The sequence below is a fragment of the Falco rusticolus genome, chromosome 3, assembly GCF_015220075.1.
Source record: "Falco rusticolus isolate bFalRus1 chromosome 3, bFalRus1.pri, whole genome shotgun sequence".
Lineage (NCBI taxonomy): Eukaryota > Metazoa > Chordata > Aves > Falconiformes > Falconidae > Falco > Falco rusticolus.
Genome location: NC_051189.1, coordinates 50,067,914 through 50,085,376, shown reverse-complemented (window position 1 = coordinate 50,085,376; position 17,463 = coordinate 50,067,914). Strand labels below are relative to the sequence as shown.

Here is a 17,463-nt window from a genome sequence, read left to right as displayed (position 1 = left end):
AACCAGATTTATTAGTTTAGTAGAATAATTAATAAACTGATCTGGTACACTAGATTTATTAGTTAATAAAACAGCTTGAGAGATGTAAGGGAAAGTAGGGTTTTGTGTAAAATTTATATCTAATAGACATGTTCTGTACAGGCACTAAGGTGATTTATTCATCCATTTATTTTTTTTTTTTTGTCTTTAAGCATAAATCAGTTTAAGATGGAAATTTCAGAATATAGCTGTTCATCAAGCACATGGATTGGTGCAGATGGAGTCAGATATTCTAATCAAACCTTCAGTCAAGGTAACGGGAACTAAATGAATGGTACCTGGGAACAAACTGCATTTATGTAATTTGAGGTGATATCCAAGTATATTTACTCATAATGTTGGTTTTCTTCAAAGTAACGTAGTGCTCCCTTTTGAGGGATACATCAGAATTAAATTCCATATTTGAGCCAAGTATGCTGGGAAGTTCCTGACTTACTACCCTGAAAAGAATAGGCAAAGAGCCCTGCTGAAGTAGTATAGTTGCCTTTCTGGCTTAAATGGCTGCAGTTTCTCCTTGTTTTGATCAAGATTAACGTCACTCAGACCAGACTGGAAAGAACAAATATTCTTTGTTTTCCTGAAAGTGCCCCAGATGCTCAGGCTGTCATGTAAACTCCAATTAACTGTCTATGCACTTTGCTGATTTTTTTTAATCAGGTTTAGGCAAATGAACACTATTATTCTATTTTTGTAAAGGATCCTCTTAATGTTTTGTATCTCTCCACATCTCTTCCTCTGTGTTGCAGCTGTTGCTTTTCTTGTTGAAAATGGGAAGCGAGGGATCACATATCTTTTAAAATGTGGGACTCATGAAGAATTTGGATATGCTTCCCTCTGCACTGCTTTGGCATTTTATTTCATCCTCAGCTGTTGGACAGCAGGTTCTGCTGTTGCCAGTGGCCTGGTTATTCCTATGCTGTAAGCTTCACCTGTCTTGGTTTGAGCCTCCTGTACAAAAGGCCTGTGTTGAGTAGCAACAGTCTGAATTGTAAGCTGAAAGCTTGGCAATAGCAAAGCTATAACTGCTTGGAGGAGGTTATATAGGTGGAACATGATGGCTTGCTTGGAAAGAGATGCTAAAATTGTGGAAGAGAATGAAGAAAAATCATCTGAGAATAGCTGTGGAAGGACTATAGCCAAAACTATGTGCTTTCCAAGTATAGATCATTTGAGTCCTTTAGGGACCTGGAGAGTCTTGGCTGCTGGCTCCGTCTCTGTAACTGTAAAATATGGGTTCAGATCCAGGCTTTTCATCTGTTTCTTGTGCACCTAATAGCTTGAATCTTAATCTTGGACATCAACACCCTAGACTTTGGAGAAAACTGCAATTAGGCCTATTGTTTTACATTTTAGAAAGCTGTGGCAGGCTTGAGCAAAGTTCTTACACTAATTTTGAGAGGTTTAATGTTCAGCAATCAGGGAGCCATGGCTGGAGACTGGGTACCCAGCATAATGCAGTTCAAATACTGAAACAATTCTAAAAAGAGATAGTTGAGTGTACAACCTTCTGCCTTTGCCCTACCCCATAGTATTTGCCTCCTATGTTCCCCAAACTGTTATCTAAATAAATTTTTAATATGCTGTGTTTGCTGAAACATGGCATACTTGGCTGAATAGATACAGATAGTCTGTCAGCAAGCACCCGTGTTTCTGACCCAATAACTTCATTTTTATAACAATTCTAGAAATATTAGAATTGCATCCTTCAAATAAAATGAATCAATTGCATGAGTAAGTGGGAAAAAGTTGTGTAATGATACAAGACGATGCTCCTCAAATCAAATAATCTATATCATATAGATGGCTTTTGTATAATAATAATAATTCACCATTTCTGGAAGATGAATGTCTGTACAAATCCAGTTCATTGGCTGATGCTTGAATCTGTGTATTTAATTCCTTGCATATGGAATGAAATGCTGTGTATCATGCCAGCAATTACCTGCCCAACTGTGCTCAGTTTTGGTTTTGCTCTTCAGTGTAGCATATGGTTGGTTTGAGGACTCCAGGGTTCTCTTCACAGCTTCATTCCTGGTTAGCTTTGAGCAGGTCATTAGTACCGGTTACTCTATTTTGCCCATTTTTTATATGGCTGTATTATTTTACTTGCCAGGTTTATGGGACACAGGTAGACTTAATTTTAAGAAATTATATAAGGCCTGAGCTCTAGAAGTGTAGGCTTTTTATCTGAAATATCCCAGTGTGTGCATCTGTGATCTATACTTTTGACTGGATTCTAGTAAGGTTCATTTTTATCTGACTTTGAAGGACGTCAAGACAGACGTGCCGATAGTCCTTTTTCTTCAAAATATGGTAGATCTGGCAGTTTCATGCTAGTGATCAACACTAAGTAAATGGTTATACGAAGGAAGGGTGCTAGAGCTTTTCTTGGGAGAGGGGTCACTACAGAAGTTGACAAAATTAATCCAAGATCAGCAGAATATTAGAAGCATTTGTAGAAAACACTATCATTGGCAAGAGGATTGCTTTGTTTCTTCTTGCATACAGGTACACAGGAGCTTTGTATGGTAGGATAATCGATTTGATCCTTGTTTCTGTTTTTGGTGTTCAAACTAATGAATATGGAGCATGGATTGATCCAGGTCTCTTTGCTGCCATTGGAGCTGCCTCATTTTCAGTGGTGTGTCAAGACTAACCCATCTCCCTCACTGTGATAATGGTATGTATGTTCAGTTTTTAAGTATTTGTGTGGCCAAGGTTGAGTTGAGCTTTTGCTGCTGCAGCTAAATGAACCACAGGTGTTCCATGCACATTGAATCACAGAGAAATAAATTATTGGCCTGGCTATTTCTAGCTTGCCTGAAGAGTTTTGGGTTTTTTGGTTTGGTTTTTTTTTTCTTTTTCTTCTTTTTTTCTGGGACCTTTTATTTGTGAAGTGTAAGTTTGGAAATAACACTTTGAGAAATCTGATTATCTGTTTTCCAATGTTGAAATTTTTTGGGGGGTTGCAGAAATTATAATGGCATCTGAGATTTACAAACAAGAACACAGAATATACTATCTTTGGTTTCTTCTGGTTTACAAAAAAAATGGTAGATCACACTGTTTGGCTTGTGAATTGACTTCTATGGGGGCTGGGGGCCTTGTGCAATGCATCTTTTTACATTGGGGCTGAATATGGCCTTCAGGGTGGAGTAAGGGAAGGATTTACAGTAGTATGGCCAAGTGATGCAATGGGACGCCTCCTAGATCTCTCTGGTAAATTTATGCCTTATAAAATTCAAAAGTTTGAGATTCTCTTGGAACAACGTTTCATACTTATCTTTCCTACCCGCCCCCCCCTTTTATAGCAGAAGATTTTGACTCTGCGCTACAATACTTTACAGGCAAACCTTTGAAAGCTAAAGGATTTGCGAATAATACTCTAATTATAATTAGAGAGGATGTTCTTTGCTCCCCCCAGCTGCAACACCTGGCGATGGTGAGTTGTAAGGCACAGCTGAAATTCAGCTTAGTCAACAGAGTAGTGGTGTGGAGGACACAAGGGGGAAGCTTTCACCCTTCCACAGCAGGACATTCAAGTCCTGTGAGTGTTACTGTGTGTGGAAATTTCACCCATGACTAAACTCAGTCTTGGCTGCTGGGCTGACTTTGCCCAAAAGGATCTCATTAAAATCTTTGCAGATGTCAGGATTTACCTGGAGTGACCAAGCCAGGATTTTCCCTCCTAATACGCTCTTGCGCAGTGTTTGATAAAGCAGCTGTTTATTGGCACTTGCTCTGAACTGGGTTCATTTTAGTGATAGGTTGTGTAAATTGTGTAGGGAGCATTTTTTTAATGTTTAGCTTGAAAGGTGTTGTATGTGCATAAAAAATTCTCTATTGTGAAATAATAATTAGATTGATTATGGAAACACTCCTCCCTCGGTGTTCTCTTGGTACTTTAGCACTTACTTATCCGATAAGTATGAACACACTCTGGTATTTTTGCTTCTTTTATTGCTGTTAGGCATCTTTCAGAAGTTACTGCATGATTTGTTGGCCAGCTACTATGTCTGTAATACTTGAAGGGGGAAATGTTGGTGCATGAACACTAGGTGTAAGTTTTTTGACAGCCCCAATTACCACTAAATGTAACGTCCTTTCCAAGGTAGACCTGTTGGATGGGGCTTTAAGCAACCTCGTCTAGTGGAAGGTGTCCCTACTTATGGCAGGGAGGTTGGAACTAGATGATCTTTAAGGTCCCTTCCAACCTCAAACCATTCTATGATTCTATGAATTTAGGTATCATTTGTAAACTATTACTTTATGGTCTTGCTGAAGATACAAGTCCTTAGTGGCAAAAGCATCTTCCTTAGCTTTGTGCTTATGAGGTTGTGCTTCATCACAGGGAAGTGAGAGGTGATTACGTGCCAGAACACTTGCTGGTCTTGGATGACAGAACGGTGTTTTATTCGGCCTCAGTAGAGAGAAAAAGCCTGCATTTTACTTGCTTCTGTTTCTCCCTGCCTTTCCCATTACCTGCACTTACTCTTTTTTTTTTTTTTTTCTTTTCCAAGTGCCTCTGTGAGCTTGCATGTACGGCATATGCAAAACAATAGCTGGAAACTGTTAAGAGAACTGTAGGAAACTCAGTTGAAAAGGCACTAGAAAAATGATGAGGATTGCATTGCAATGCGTTCTGAATTCCCCTAGGTGTCATGTTATAACTCTGCTGCGCCACTCTTGCAGCGGCAGATTGTGTTTCAATTCATGTTCATCCAAGATAAATAGCTGCATTGCTTGAGGAAATATTAATTTTTGAGGAGAAAAAAGGTCTTGGACATGACAATGCAAACACATAATTAAAAGGTTGTGCCCTCAAACCATAAAATGCACATATTTTTCCTATATTGTCTGATGGGTTCAAAAAGAATTGAGAATGTTTGCTTTGGCTTTTCACACAGCCTTCCATTTGGAAACAGTTATGAATGTGGGATTTGTAGTGAACAGGTTTGTAAGATGCTTTTTTTTTTTTTTTTTTTTTTTTTTTTTCCTCTCTTTTCCTTTCATGGCAGACCCCACAGGCATCTGCCCACCTCTTCTCTCTTGGCTGCCTCTTTCTACCCCCCATGCTGCCACTTGACCCTCATCCTCAGCTCTTTGCAGCAAATAGTAGATGTGGTGACATTTTCCTTGGCAAGTATAAGGACCAGCCTTATGACTTGCCTTCCCACAGCCTTCTGTCTCCCATGTCTTTTTAAGTGTAACATGTCCTGAGCTTGCTGGTCTCAGGGTGCTCTAGATGTGGGAAGAGGAATAGCATCTTCCTACAGTGTGTCTTGTCTCTGGGTCATTCTGTATTTTTATCATTCCTTTTGTATTTTTACCTCTCAATAACAAGGTTTAAAGATGAAAGGTGGCACTGGGCTAGCCTACGATTAGTGTTCTTGTCCAGTACTGCTGATGCCCCTGTGTGCAAGCTGAGAGAAGCTTTATTTTGATCCTTTGTCACCCAGGTTGCCTTCATTTCTGTTACACACAACAGAAAACAGCCATGCCTCTCTTACCTTTCTTGACTGTTCTGTTCAAACAGAATTAAAGCAGTGTATCAGTTTATTGGTCTAATTTATTTCTCCAAGAAATCTCTTCTGATGAATATGGGGAATGCAATTAATTCTGAAAAGGTTAAAGCTCAGAATCCTCCTCTGAGTGTGAAACATGGAAGTATCAGTCTTTTGACAGATGTCGACTAAAGGAGAAAATAGAGTATTCCTTAGGATTTGGAAGGGGAAATGCCATGTCATTACATAAACCAAAGGGAAAACTCCGTAGGGGATTAAACCACCTAAGGTCTGTCCTTGAGTCTTTTGCTAATGGTGGGTATGGCTGCTGTGAATGAGTGCCTTGTGCTTATGGGCATAGTGTTGGTACTGAAATAAAATGACCATCTGATGGGTGTTCAGAGCTCTATCAGAAGTTGCTTGTTGATGTCTGTCTGCATCTGCAATATGGCAGAAATAAGCAGCTGTATGTAAAATCATCTGGTTCATAAGACAGTATTGAAGACTCAGAGATGAGGTTTGCTTGTGCTTTCTACTTTCTGATGCCTACATCCAGACAGGAACACTGGCAGAGCACTGTATTTAATAAACTGCACTGCTGTAAGTGACCACTGTCCTATAGTTAAGAAATTTGGCATCTTTGTTATATACATTCCATTAAGAAATGAAAATGAACATTTATTTTTTGCATAATTTGGATACCTCAGTTGTAATACATACTCCTGACATGCTTCACAGCAGTCTTATGCGTTGTCTTGAGTAAGAGCAATAAAATAAACTGTATCAGCAGTTAGTAACAATCAAACCCTAACTTCCCCCCTCTCTCTGTAATTCTTCAGTACATCTAATTTAGGTAAAATGTGCTTACCTCAAATTATAGGCAGGACCTAATGCTGCACATTTTGTGGCTAATCTTCTCACTTCCTCTGAGAGAGTAACTCAAGAAGCTGAAGTCATTGCACAAGAAATTTAAGTAGAGCATCAGCTGTGGGCACTTACCGTATATATGACAGACGCGTCTTGTTTTACATATGCAACGTGAAGATACAGCATAGACCCAATCCAACTAATGAGAAGGAAGTTTTAAGAAAAGCAGAATGGTGATATGTTAGAAAAATAAGCTCAAGACTTCTAAAACAGCTGTGTTGCTCAATGGTTGTAGGACACAAGATGCTGCATTTTGAACGGTTTACAGTCATGATGATGCCAGCAGGAAGGATGGTTTTGAAAATGCTAAACCAATAATAAATTCTGAGTCTTTCCTTGTTGGGTGGAGGTGTCAGATAAAATGACATAGCTGGTGCTTGAAGACCAAACAGTGAAAACAATCCTAGCTGCTCATGGCATTCCTTGTCTGTGTTGCAACATACAGTTGTCTTTAGACAACATAGAGTTGATTTAAATTAAATTTCTTCTGAATGAGGCCTGATCTAATGGATGACAGTTCTATTCTACAGGCAAGGATGGGTAAACTGTATGTTAACTGGGCAACAAAATTGTGATATGTATTACTTTTGGATTAAATGTAAATTTTAACAGATATAAATTCTAGGATTTCTTCTTGCCTAATGGGATGCCAGAAAAAGTCTGAATGGGTGTGCCTTTCAACGTGCTGGGAGTGGTTGGACTGTGTTATGTTCCACTTCAGCTTCCTCCTCTGTGGTGCTGGGGAGCCATGGACTGGATTGCCAGTAGCGGTGTTTGGGTCTTGGTTGGTACCCGGTTATACCTTGTAGCATTTCTGTGAATTTCCCCTGCTCGCCTCTGCAAATTATTTATATTGTGCTGTTCTGAGTGATTTTTGGGGGCATCTAATTAACTTACATGCAGAGAAGCAGAGAGAGAGTTTTAGCAGAAATGCTGGGCTGCCCATTGAATTGCTTTCCCTGTGATGTTCTGCACATCTGTCAGAACACGAATGATGTTTCTTCAGTTTTCAGTTCCAGCCTGCCTGCTGCCCCCTTGTTACCTGTTGCTATTATTACTTGGCTGCTGGCAGGGCAAGATCTCCCTGAGAAGGGAGGGAGGATGGCTCTGGTGGTGCACGTGCTGCTCGTCATACAAACCAGCAGCGCCCATTTGTCCTGGGCAGCCTCCACATCCATTTGGGTGGGGGCTGTTTCTGCCACCCAGACCTCCTGCTTTTCCCTCTTCCCTTCTGCTCCTTGAGCTGGGAAGTAAGGAAGGAAGCAGCTCATGGTACGAAATGGTTGTCTTGTCTGGCCATTCTCTGGGGCTTGACCCCTCTGGCTTATGAGTACCCGGGACTGTTGTGTAACCAACAGGGAGAGCCTGAGAAGGGAGCTGGATGTTACTCAAGGAGCTGTTTCTGCAGAGTTGGCAGAACTTAATGGTGCAAAGGGTCTTCAGTGCAAACTGTGCCTCATGTGAGGCTTGTTCATGTAGTTGCAATCTTCTTGGATCTTGATCTAGTATGGGAAGGGAACAATAAAAATACCCTTTAAACATCTGACTAAAACACCAACTACAGTGCAGGTGCCTTTCTGTAAGGCACAGTTTCCACCCAGTTTGCCTTACTTTTATTTGGTAAATTATTAAGTGTACAAAATGAGTGCTGGCACGAAGCTGGCCTTGTGTACCAGTGCCCTTATGTTCTTCCCAAAGTGAGGACCAGCTGACCCTGAAGCGGTGGGACTTGAGTTGCGGCACTGTCATGCTGTGGGCTTCAGAAAACGGAGGCTATTTGATCTTGGTCCATGAAGAGCTCTTCAGGGCAGGTCTTATGGCATGAGTAACTACAGGAAGCAGGGTATTTTGCAAGATATCAAATTGAATTATTTAATCGATCCTTCTGGTCTTAAAAGAAACCAGTCTTGGTTTTGGCATATAAAATGTGGTGTAACATCTGATTAGTTGAAGAGAAGGAAGTTCCCATCCAAACTTGTAATACCATCCAAAGAGTGATCCTTTCCTTGATAAGGTTCATAGTTTGCTGAGGTGTCAGGAGAAAACTTCTCTGAGTGCTGAGTACTCTTTTGGCGTACCATCAAGCAGGAGAACAGGCAGATTTGAAATACATTAATTTCTTGTTCACATGAAAAAATCTTATGGTCAAATAAGATTAGTATGATCTTATGGTCAAATACAGCAAAATGTTCTTCAGTGCCTAGTTTTGTGGTGTGAGTGACTGTAAACATGGAAGTCTGCAACAGCTCATTTTTTCAGCACCACCCTTGTTAGAATGATTTTAAAAAATGCCCTCTACTCTATTTTTGACTGAAAATTAGGCCTTCAGATTTGTTTTTACAAACACCTTTGACATTTCATCAAAAAGCTGAACATCTGAAAAACGGAAATAAAGAAAAAGTATTTAAAATATCTTGCTGTAAGCTTTGTTGTTTCATGTTAGCATTTTTCTGTATGGAATGAAATATTTCCCATGAAACACCAAAGAGACTTTCTTGGTATGTTTGAGGAAGGAGGCAGCAACCACGGTGCATCGTGGGAGATGTAGTTTAATCTGAGAGGCCAAGGTGAATCCAAGTTTAAAATTCTCAAGAGATGCCAAAATACTCTAAATGAAAGCTTTTTGGGTTTTAACCTAAAAAATACTGCTCAATAGGGATGATAAACCATTTGTCAAGCCACTGGAACATTCCATTAAAAAAGTATGTAGGGAAAAATGAAAGAAAACCTTTTTTCTTTCTGGATGGTAGCCTTGTGAGCCCAGCCCAAGAAAGTCAGAAGAAGTCCCCTCCAATTCATTCATTCATCATCTGTAAAGAACTGCAACTAGGGAACAATGGGTTAGTCTGTAGGTAATTCACAAATTAGAAGAGAATCCAGCTTTATCTTTAAAATAGCTGTTTCAGCTTTGGCACCAGGTTTTTATCAGTAAAATAAACAGACATGACTGAATTGTACATGGATTCAATTGGCATTGAACTTTTAGAAAGTTCAGTTGTGCATCTGAGATACTGAAATTGAGACTGCATCAATGTTTTAAATACACACATTGGAAACGAAGTTGTAATGCAAGAAGATAACATTTTTATATAGTCATTTTTCTGGCTCTGTCTTTCAGTAGCCTTAAAGGTATTTTATAAATAAGGCGATCTAGTGTATTACAACATACAATTGTACATTTGGGACATGTAATACAAACCTTAATGAAAGTTCATGAGAATTTAATGTGCAAAAGTTATTTTTAATTCACAGTATCTTATCTGTTTTTAATTTTTTCAAATTACAAAATCAAATTGGGCTGTCTTATGTACTAATTCTTTGGCAAATTTAATTTGTTTCCAAGTTAAAGACATTTTTCAGTTACATTGTCAGGAAAAGCATCTGAAACCATTAAGTTTTGTTATATTTTTAACTTTAAAGCCTTCAGAACATTGCCAATAGTGTTTTCCTCCAAATTTTGAGGAAATGCTTTATCTCTGGGACAAAAGCTACCATAATAAGCATATCTCTTTTTTTCCAGCCTGAGGGGTTTGTTATCATCTTGAATTAAAACCCCCATGTAATTGGGTGCTCTACTGAATGGGGGGTCAGGGCCAGAAATTCCTGTTTGATTATTGGACCCAGCTGAAACAGGAGCAAAGTGGTTACACGGCACAGCAGCTGCTGGGATGGACGTGGTCTGTCAGGGGGAAGAAGGCTCCTACTGTAGGTCCTGAGAGAGGCAAATCCCTAAGGAGGAGCGTGGCCTTCCCCCTCTGCTAAAGACAGGAGAACAACACATTTTGTTGCAGTTTCAACATTTTTCCTGCTTTTGGGAAAAGGAATAAGACTGGGTCCAGGACACACATGGTGGTGGCGGTGAATGCTGGTGAAAGGCGTGCTGCTGTTGTGAGCAAGACTGAATGGAAGCAGGCACCAAGGGGAAGCTGTGAAAGCATGTGGAAAAGTAGAAGCACTGCAGAAAAGAGGAGCTTAAATGGTGGGACTTGTCCTAATGGCGGCTTTTCGGTCATCTTGAAACATTGAAGAGTGATGATGGAAGAACACTTGAATGCCTAATGGCTGTGCCTCAGGCAAGATTGCAGAGCCAGACCTGAGCTGCTTTCTTGCACCTCTAAAAAAACCCCAACACACTAACACCCTGAACGGGCAGCGGCCACCCAGGCAGTTGTCCACTGGTGGGTTATGCAGCAGCAGGTGACTTTGCTGCAGTTGCTGGTGCAACTTGTGAAACAGCGGTGCCTGGCTTTAGAAAGGATGAAGTTGCACAGCTGTGGAGATGGCTGGAGTGGAGATGTCTGGTGCTTCAGATCACATAGCATGAAGACTCAGGTTACTGTGGTTATACTGCTCCCGTCTCATGCTCTTCTTCAGCCTGGCCGTTGTTCAAAGAAAAGAGAATGTATTTGGGAGGCTTGCGTCCTACTTTTCCCTTTCTCCTGCTTGTTTAGCAGCGTGTATGCAATGCTTGAGACAAGGGAAAGAACGGACTGAAAAAAATGAATACATCCTCACAGCACACTTTGGCAGCATAGACCTTGGGAGATCTCTGATCGTGCCTTCCTCTGACTTGCTTAAGATGGAGGGGTGTGAAAGGGACATTAGGCTCCTCAGGCAAACATAGGCCAGTGCTCTGGAGAAAAAATGATAAGGAGCACACAGCTGCCTTTCAGGAGAGCCTTTCCGGTGTGAGAAAGTAATGGAGCCTCATGACAGGTCATGTCAGCATTTGTTGGGATTTTGACCCTCACTTTAGAATGAATACACGTGTACGTGCTCTGGATCAGGAAGCATTTTTTGCACTGCTGATTAATAAGGCACATACTATGGAGTCCTCACCAGAAACGCAGGAAGGCGTATGTGCCTACTCAGTGGTCAGGTTCCAATTCTTCTCTTCTTAAGTGCTTAAAAATAGTTCAGAACAGTTGCTGAAGCAGGGTTAATCAATACTGAATTTAGCTGTGGTCAGGTTTCTCCCCATGGCTACAGTCTTCATTTTAACTCCCCAGGAGAGAGTTTTCCACCTGATTTTGGTGGAGAAAGGAAAATTTTTTTGCAGAAGCTGGGAAAAACATGTAGTATTCAAGATTTTTCACGTCATGTTTCCTTCAAAAGCAGACAGAGGAAGTGCTTAATTATTTGGAAACTCATTTGGCAGGTTCTTCCCAATGCTAGGCTGTTTAATGCATCAGCCCGTCACACTTAAATACTTTAGGGCTCACTTAATGTTTTTGATTACACCTGTGATGGTTCACAGAAGTTGTTTTGACAGGGTCTAATTTTCTGTTAGTAAGCTTCCTGATTTTTTTCTAATGAAGTGTTTAAACCCTAGTCAAAACAATTTTTCAAAATCTCCAAGCCTACAGTTATTCCTAACTGGGTACACGTTCGCTATGCTTACACTGCCTGTCAGGAGGAGCCCTGTGTGTTTGAATGGTATATTTAATGTTATTTCAGAACCTGATTGCAAGTGATGTCACCTTTCTACAAAGAAGGGGAGGTGCAGAGTAATGCTGTACTGATCCTAGTCTTACTCAAATTGATCCCAAAACAATTGGAATAGCAATGCATAATCAGCAAACTGGTAAATACATCAAGTCCTACTATTTTCTGTTGAATTTGCTCCAACTAGGGGAAGAGCACTGTGTGTTTTTTGGCAGTAGCTTGTCTGGAAAACGAAATAAGTGAAACTGTACTCTCATGGAGAAGGGTATGGGGAATGGTTTTTAGGACCTCAGATTTCATAATGCATTTATTTAAGAAACTGGAGGCTCAGTGAATGGATACCTAAGCTCATTTTGTGAACAAGCTTTTGTAAGTTTTCTGTTCTGGTATTTAAAGCCTAAACTCCTACTGAATTTAAATCTGAAATGAAGCCTGTAGCCCATGGTGTAGAGCGTTTATCAAATAGCCTTGCTAAATCCACTGTCCACTCTGCAGCTGTCTGTAGTCACTGGGCTCTTCTCTTCATGGCATTCTGGAGATGTTTGGTTTAGCATCACTTAAATATGACAGAGATTCATTGCAGTTGTCTATCTTATTTTAAAAAACGCTCATGAATGCTAATTTTAAGAATTCTGTGATACTGTGGGTTAAAAAAGTACAAGGTTGCTTAGCTGGGTTATTATACTGTACAGTGCTTGTTTTGAAAAGATTTAATGTGTGAGCCTGCTGAATGTTTAGGTGTATTCAGCAGTGCACATACACAATGCTGCTGTTTTTATTAATAGAAGGTTCACTTGGCACAACATGAACCAGTGTAACCTTCCTGAGACACAGGTTTTAGACAGCTTTAAAACCTCCTTTCAGGGTTTGGTGTCTGCTATGTATGTAAGATAAAAGAGCCAGATTGCAAAAAAATCACTGATAAATATCTTTCCAGGGGATCTTGGCAAGAGTTGCTGCTATCACCTTTACTGTTTCCGCTATCACTTGCATCCATTGCCACAACCTGTCAAAACAGGTGTATTTATAGACCTTGAGGGACTGAAACAAGAAATCAAACATTTGCATAGCATCTTCCATTCAAGTTCCCAAGGACTGAGGCTTAAAGGATTTTGATATGTTTCCAGGGATTACTTAGCTGTGCTGGGTATTTCTACATTTTCTTTAGCAATCTGCTGCTGCTGTGCTTGGTCTTGGAACTAGAAAAAGTTGTTCTCTCTTTTAACAAGGAAATCATCAACAAAATTCTGGTTGGCTTCAGAAAAACTCCCACAAATATTTAAACCTACATCAGAGAAAAACGGGACAAGATCTCACTGAACATTATGAATTAAGGTAAATTAAGAAGCAGTGCATGAGTGTGAATTATAAGAACTACTTTGCTTGAAGAGAAAAACTAAGCGCCCTGCACTAAGACATTTTTTTGCACTCTGTCTTGGTAGTAATTAAGCTCTAGGGTGCTAGAGGCTGTCTACTTCTTGTAATGGCCTGGAATAGTTAATGGAGTTGAGCTCTGGAAGAGGAAGAATCCCACTAATTGTGTAATCCTCCTGGCACTGGGGTTTGGCAGGATGTCCTCAGAGTGAACCTACGCTGGGTGTGCCGCCCTTTGTAGAGCGTGATGCACAGCTTCGTGTGCCTGAGGCTGCAAGAAATAATCATTTTCAGCAGTGTGAGGGAACATGAATGCATAACTTTTTGGGGCTAGCACGACAATCATGTCTTTTTAGGAGATTTATGTTTACTGTATTGCAGCATCCCACTTTTCCAAAAATTTCCAGCAGTGATAGTGATGAGTGATAAGGAGATAAAGTGAATTGAATTAATGGATGTAGTCGTAGGACTGTAAAAGATTTCTTTAAAGGTGAAGTGCACAAGAAAGGAATATTTTTCACTTAGTAAAAGAGAGATTAATGGAAATGCAGGGAGGGAGTATTCAGCTGGATCGATATGTGAAGAAGGTGCCTCTTTTGGAGTAATCCCAGATGAAAACAGCAGATCATGATAACAGCATTTCAGTTCATAGTTTGTCTGGACATTATTAAGTGGGAAGTAAAGTGACTCAAGCGTTCAACGTACAGGTTGCTAAGGGCCAGCAGGTCATAATTGAGAGATTAAAGAAACTGAAATGAAGATCTACATTGTTTATGAAAGGGCTGTGATGATACAAATATCTAATCATGGGAGACATTATTACCGTAAACTCCTGCTCTCAAGAAAGCTGCACGAACAGCTCTTTTAGTGCTGTGAATAGAGAATTGTTCTCTCCTTCCCTTCTTTATGTCAAGCAATCAGCTTGCAACCTTGTTGGCATTTGCTCCATGAAAAAAACAATCAAAGGGTTTCTGTTGGGTACAAGCCCTCCACCCTTTGGTAATGTTCTGTTGACTGTGAATGATTTTATTCTTGGTGTCTTTAATCAATACTAGCAAAAATTTCAAATGAGAGAAGTTCTGGTTGTATGTGAGAGAAACAAAAGTTGCTTTCCTGGGGGAATGTGTACTCCTCCACAAAATCTGGTGGCATGGAGACCAGGAAACTGTGCCTAGAGCTGGTGTTTTGTGCCAGCTGCAACCTCAGCTCCCAAACAACTGGATGTGGCTGATAGTACCAAGACTTCCCACTCACTCTCTTTTTAAACTTGCTTTCAGACATATTGTCTTGTACCTTTGTCCAGCAGTCGCTTGTTTTTTTCCAAATATTTTTCAAATTCCAGACTTTGCAGTTAAGTGTTTGTGACCGGATGAAGAACATAAAAAGCATTTCTTTGGGAGAGTTTGCTTCTACCAAGTACGATGGTCTTTATATCATGGGAAGGGAGAAGATTCTGTCTTTTGTTTGTTCAGTTTGCCAGACAGCTCTCCTATTTGAACAAATCTTGAAAAATGAATTAGGCTACAAAATATATTTTTTTAATTTTATTTTTTTATAAGCCTTCTCTCCTGCATTTGTCGTTGTAAGCTGCAAGTAGCAAGAGAGCGCTCTTGCTAAGTGGGTTTCCAGTAGAAGAAAGAAAATCGATTTGCACTGTGTAGCTGGCTTATGATCTTTTTTTTGACATTATTGAAGTATGAAGGGTTCAGGGAATATTCACTGTATCAGCAGCCTTGCGCCTAATGAGGTTGTTTGGACTCTGTTCTCTGAGCTGGAGTAAAACCTTTGAAACATGTTCACCACAATTTGATTGAAAAGTGGGGGAGGGTTTTAACAGTGAGCTTTAAGTAAACTGCATCTTTTGAATTTCCTGAGCAGCTGCCTTTCTCCCTTTGATGTACTGTGCCTGGTGATGTTGTTAATGAAATGCATAATTATGTGTTATATAATAAAACAGAGCTGACATGAAGGTGCCTAATAGATTATAATGATGTGGAGGCCTGAGAAACTCAGGACCATGGGGGTTGTTGAAAAGTGCCTCCAGTGACAAAGAAGATATTTAAATAGGTTTGAGTAACTGTGCTAATAAACTAATTGTGGTCTCTGTGTGTAAATGACATTTTTCAAGATTTTGTATATAGAGAGAATATTGAAAAAAATAGGTGCAATTTACTAGGCTGCTGATGTATGAAGTGTCAGCGTCGAGTGCTTCCAGCGCCTATTAGCGCTGCTGGCTTTACATAGACGACTGCCCTAGGCAAAGACATTTTTGGCACAGCCTGCCGCACCCGTAGGATCAAAAGGAAAAAAAAAATATCTGGCAACATACACCGAGAGTAAATTGCATCCTAAATAGCAGCCCCTAAAATGCAGGCTCGGAATGAATATCAATAAACAAAACATCACATTTAATGGCCAAGGAGTTCGTATTTGGTGGCTGCCCCCAACTTACTCCCTTCCTTTCTCTGCTTTTGTCACCTTTATTTTATCTCTCCCTCTGTAATACACTGCATAATTTGTTCTTTTCTTAGATTCTTTAGGGACTGGTTTGAACAGATAGGTATTTTTAAAGGAGAGGCAGCATAAACTTCCAGCCCCGGACCACATGGGCTTTTAATGGTGTTGGGCTGCGGCTGGGCTTGCTTGGCTGCTGTTCGGGGCTTACAAGGGTCCGTGTGTGGGGAGAATTAGTATGCAGGGAGCTCCAGTGTGAATTTACAGCCTGCTAGTTACTTGGCACTAATTCCCTGGGTGGATGCTTCTAGTACCTACTAAGAGTGCTTTTGTGCAGGCTGACTTTGAGTGCTTTTGCGTGAGTTAGGCGGGCTCCTTTTTGAAGGTAAAGTATGTTGTTTTTCACTTCCCAAGCACCAAGGGTACCCAGGGCAGTTAGTGCAAAGTAGCTAATACACAGTAAATTCACACCCAAGATCACCCAGCACTAACGTCCTCATGCAGCCAGTCCCAAGGCTCTGCACTTTGTCTCTCTCAGCAGGGAGCAGACGGCCATTCTCTAAACTGGGAATACTAATGAAGCCTTATGAAGAGCACATTATATTGTGTGCGTGTGTAAGTCTGTGTGTGTCCATTTATTTATGTCAGATGACTTGAATCTATCACAGTTCTTGGATTAACTTGTGCTTCCTTGATTTTTATCAAGATACCCTAAGGAGAAATTTGCTGCTGCATTGCTGTCTTCCCTGTCATTAATGGACTTAGGCTGTAGGTCCAGGTTTTGATGAATTCTTCCTTTTTCTCCGGTGCTAAGAGTGGCATACTTTTTCTTGTATGAGTGACTGCATCTTTTGTGTGTGAATCTTTCTTTGTTGTGATTTCCTTCCCCAGCATTTCTCATTTGATCTCTGGAGTTTATTCTTGTATTTGATATGTTTTTTGTAGCTAATAAATATTCTCTCACAACTTGAGAGTCCCTAGTAAGCAGGAAATAAGGTTTTCTCTGGCTCTCCAAATACTTGGATGTGAAATCAAGTAATTTTTTAATAGAACTTTTGCTTTAGGCTGGGCTTCATAAATAACTTGATCTATAATTAGTGTATACCTTCACCTTATCTTAAGGTCACATAATGAGTAAAACTTTCACGCAAAGTTTTCTTGAAATTTTATGAACAATTTTATCTGTTTTTCATGCTCATGCCTCATAAGATATAATTGATTTCTATGTCATCTGCAGATTGGCTTCATGGTTTTGCTTTAGTATTGCCTATTTCCAAGTGAATTTCATATCACTAAAATTGCCTCTCTAGTTTCCATGTGCTGTGAGAGTTCAGGACAACTCTATCAGCTCTATTTTGGCCGAAGTTTAAACTTACTTACATACAAAAGATATTGCTCAAAATGCTTTTATAACATGTCTTTCTTTAATGACCTCAACCATACTAGCCTGCCAAAGATAAACAGCATTACTGCTCTGCAGGCATTAACTCTTGGAGGAACTGAAGTCTGATGCTGAACCCAGAGGCACTTGCTGTGTTTGATGCACTTCTATAAGGAGGAGCCATCCCCTCCCAGATCCCAGCACTCAGGAGGGTTGCAGGGCTGGGGAAAATCAGCACAAGCCTCAGAGTTTCTCAATAGCAGATGTAAAATGCTGCTGGATGTTTGTGACAATAAAGGATGAGGGCCTGGGCCAGGCGAGCTTGACTGCTAGAGGGTG

General features: G+C 40.3%; 1 protein-coding gene across 1 annotated transcript in view; it reads left to right on the top strand.

The window, feature by feature from the left end:
- Positions 1-17,463, top strand: part of LOC119144974 (chloride channel protein C-like) — an 81,105-nt gene that overhangs the window by 24,302 nt on the left and 39,340 nt on the right. Inside the window, 3 exon segments of the mRNA XM_037380960.1 lie at positions 192-292; positions 786-957; positions 2,548-2,719. Coding sequence (XP_037236857.1) covers positions 192-292; positions 786-957; positions 2,548-2,719 — 445 coding nt within the window.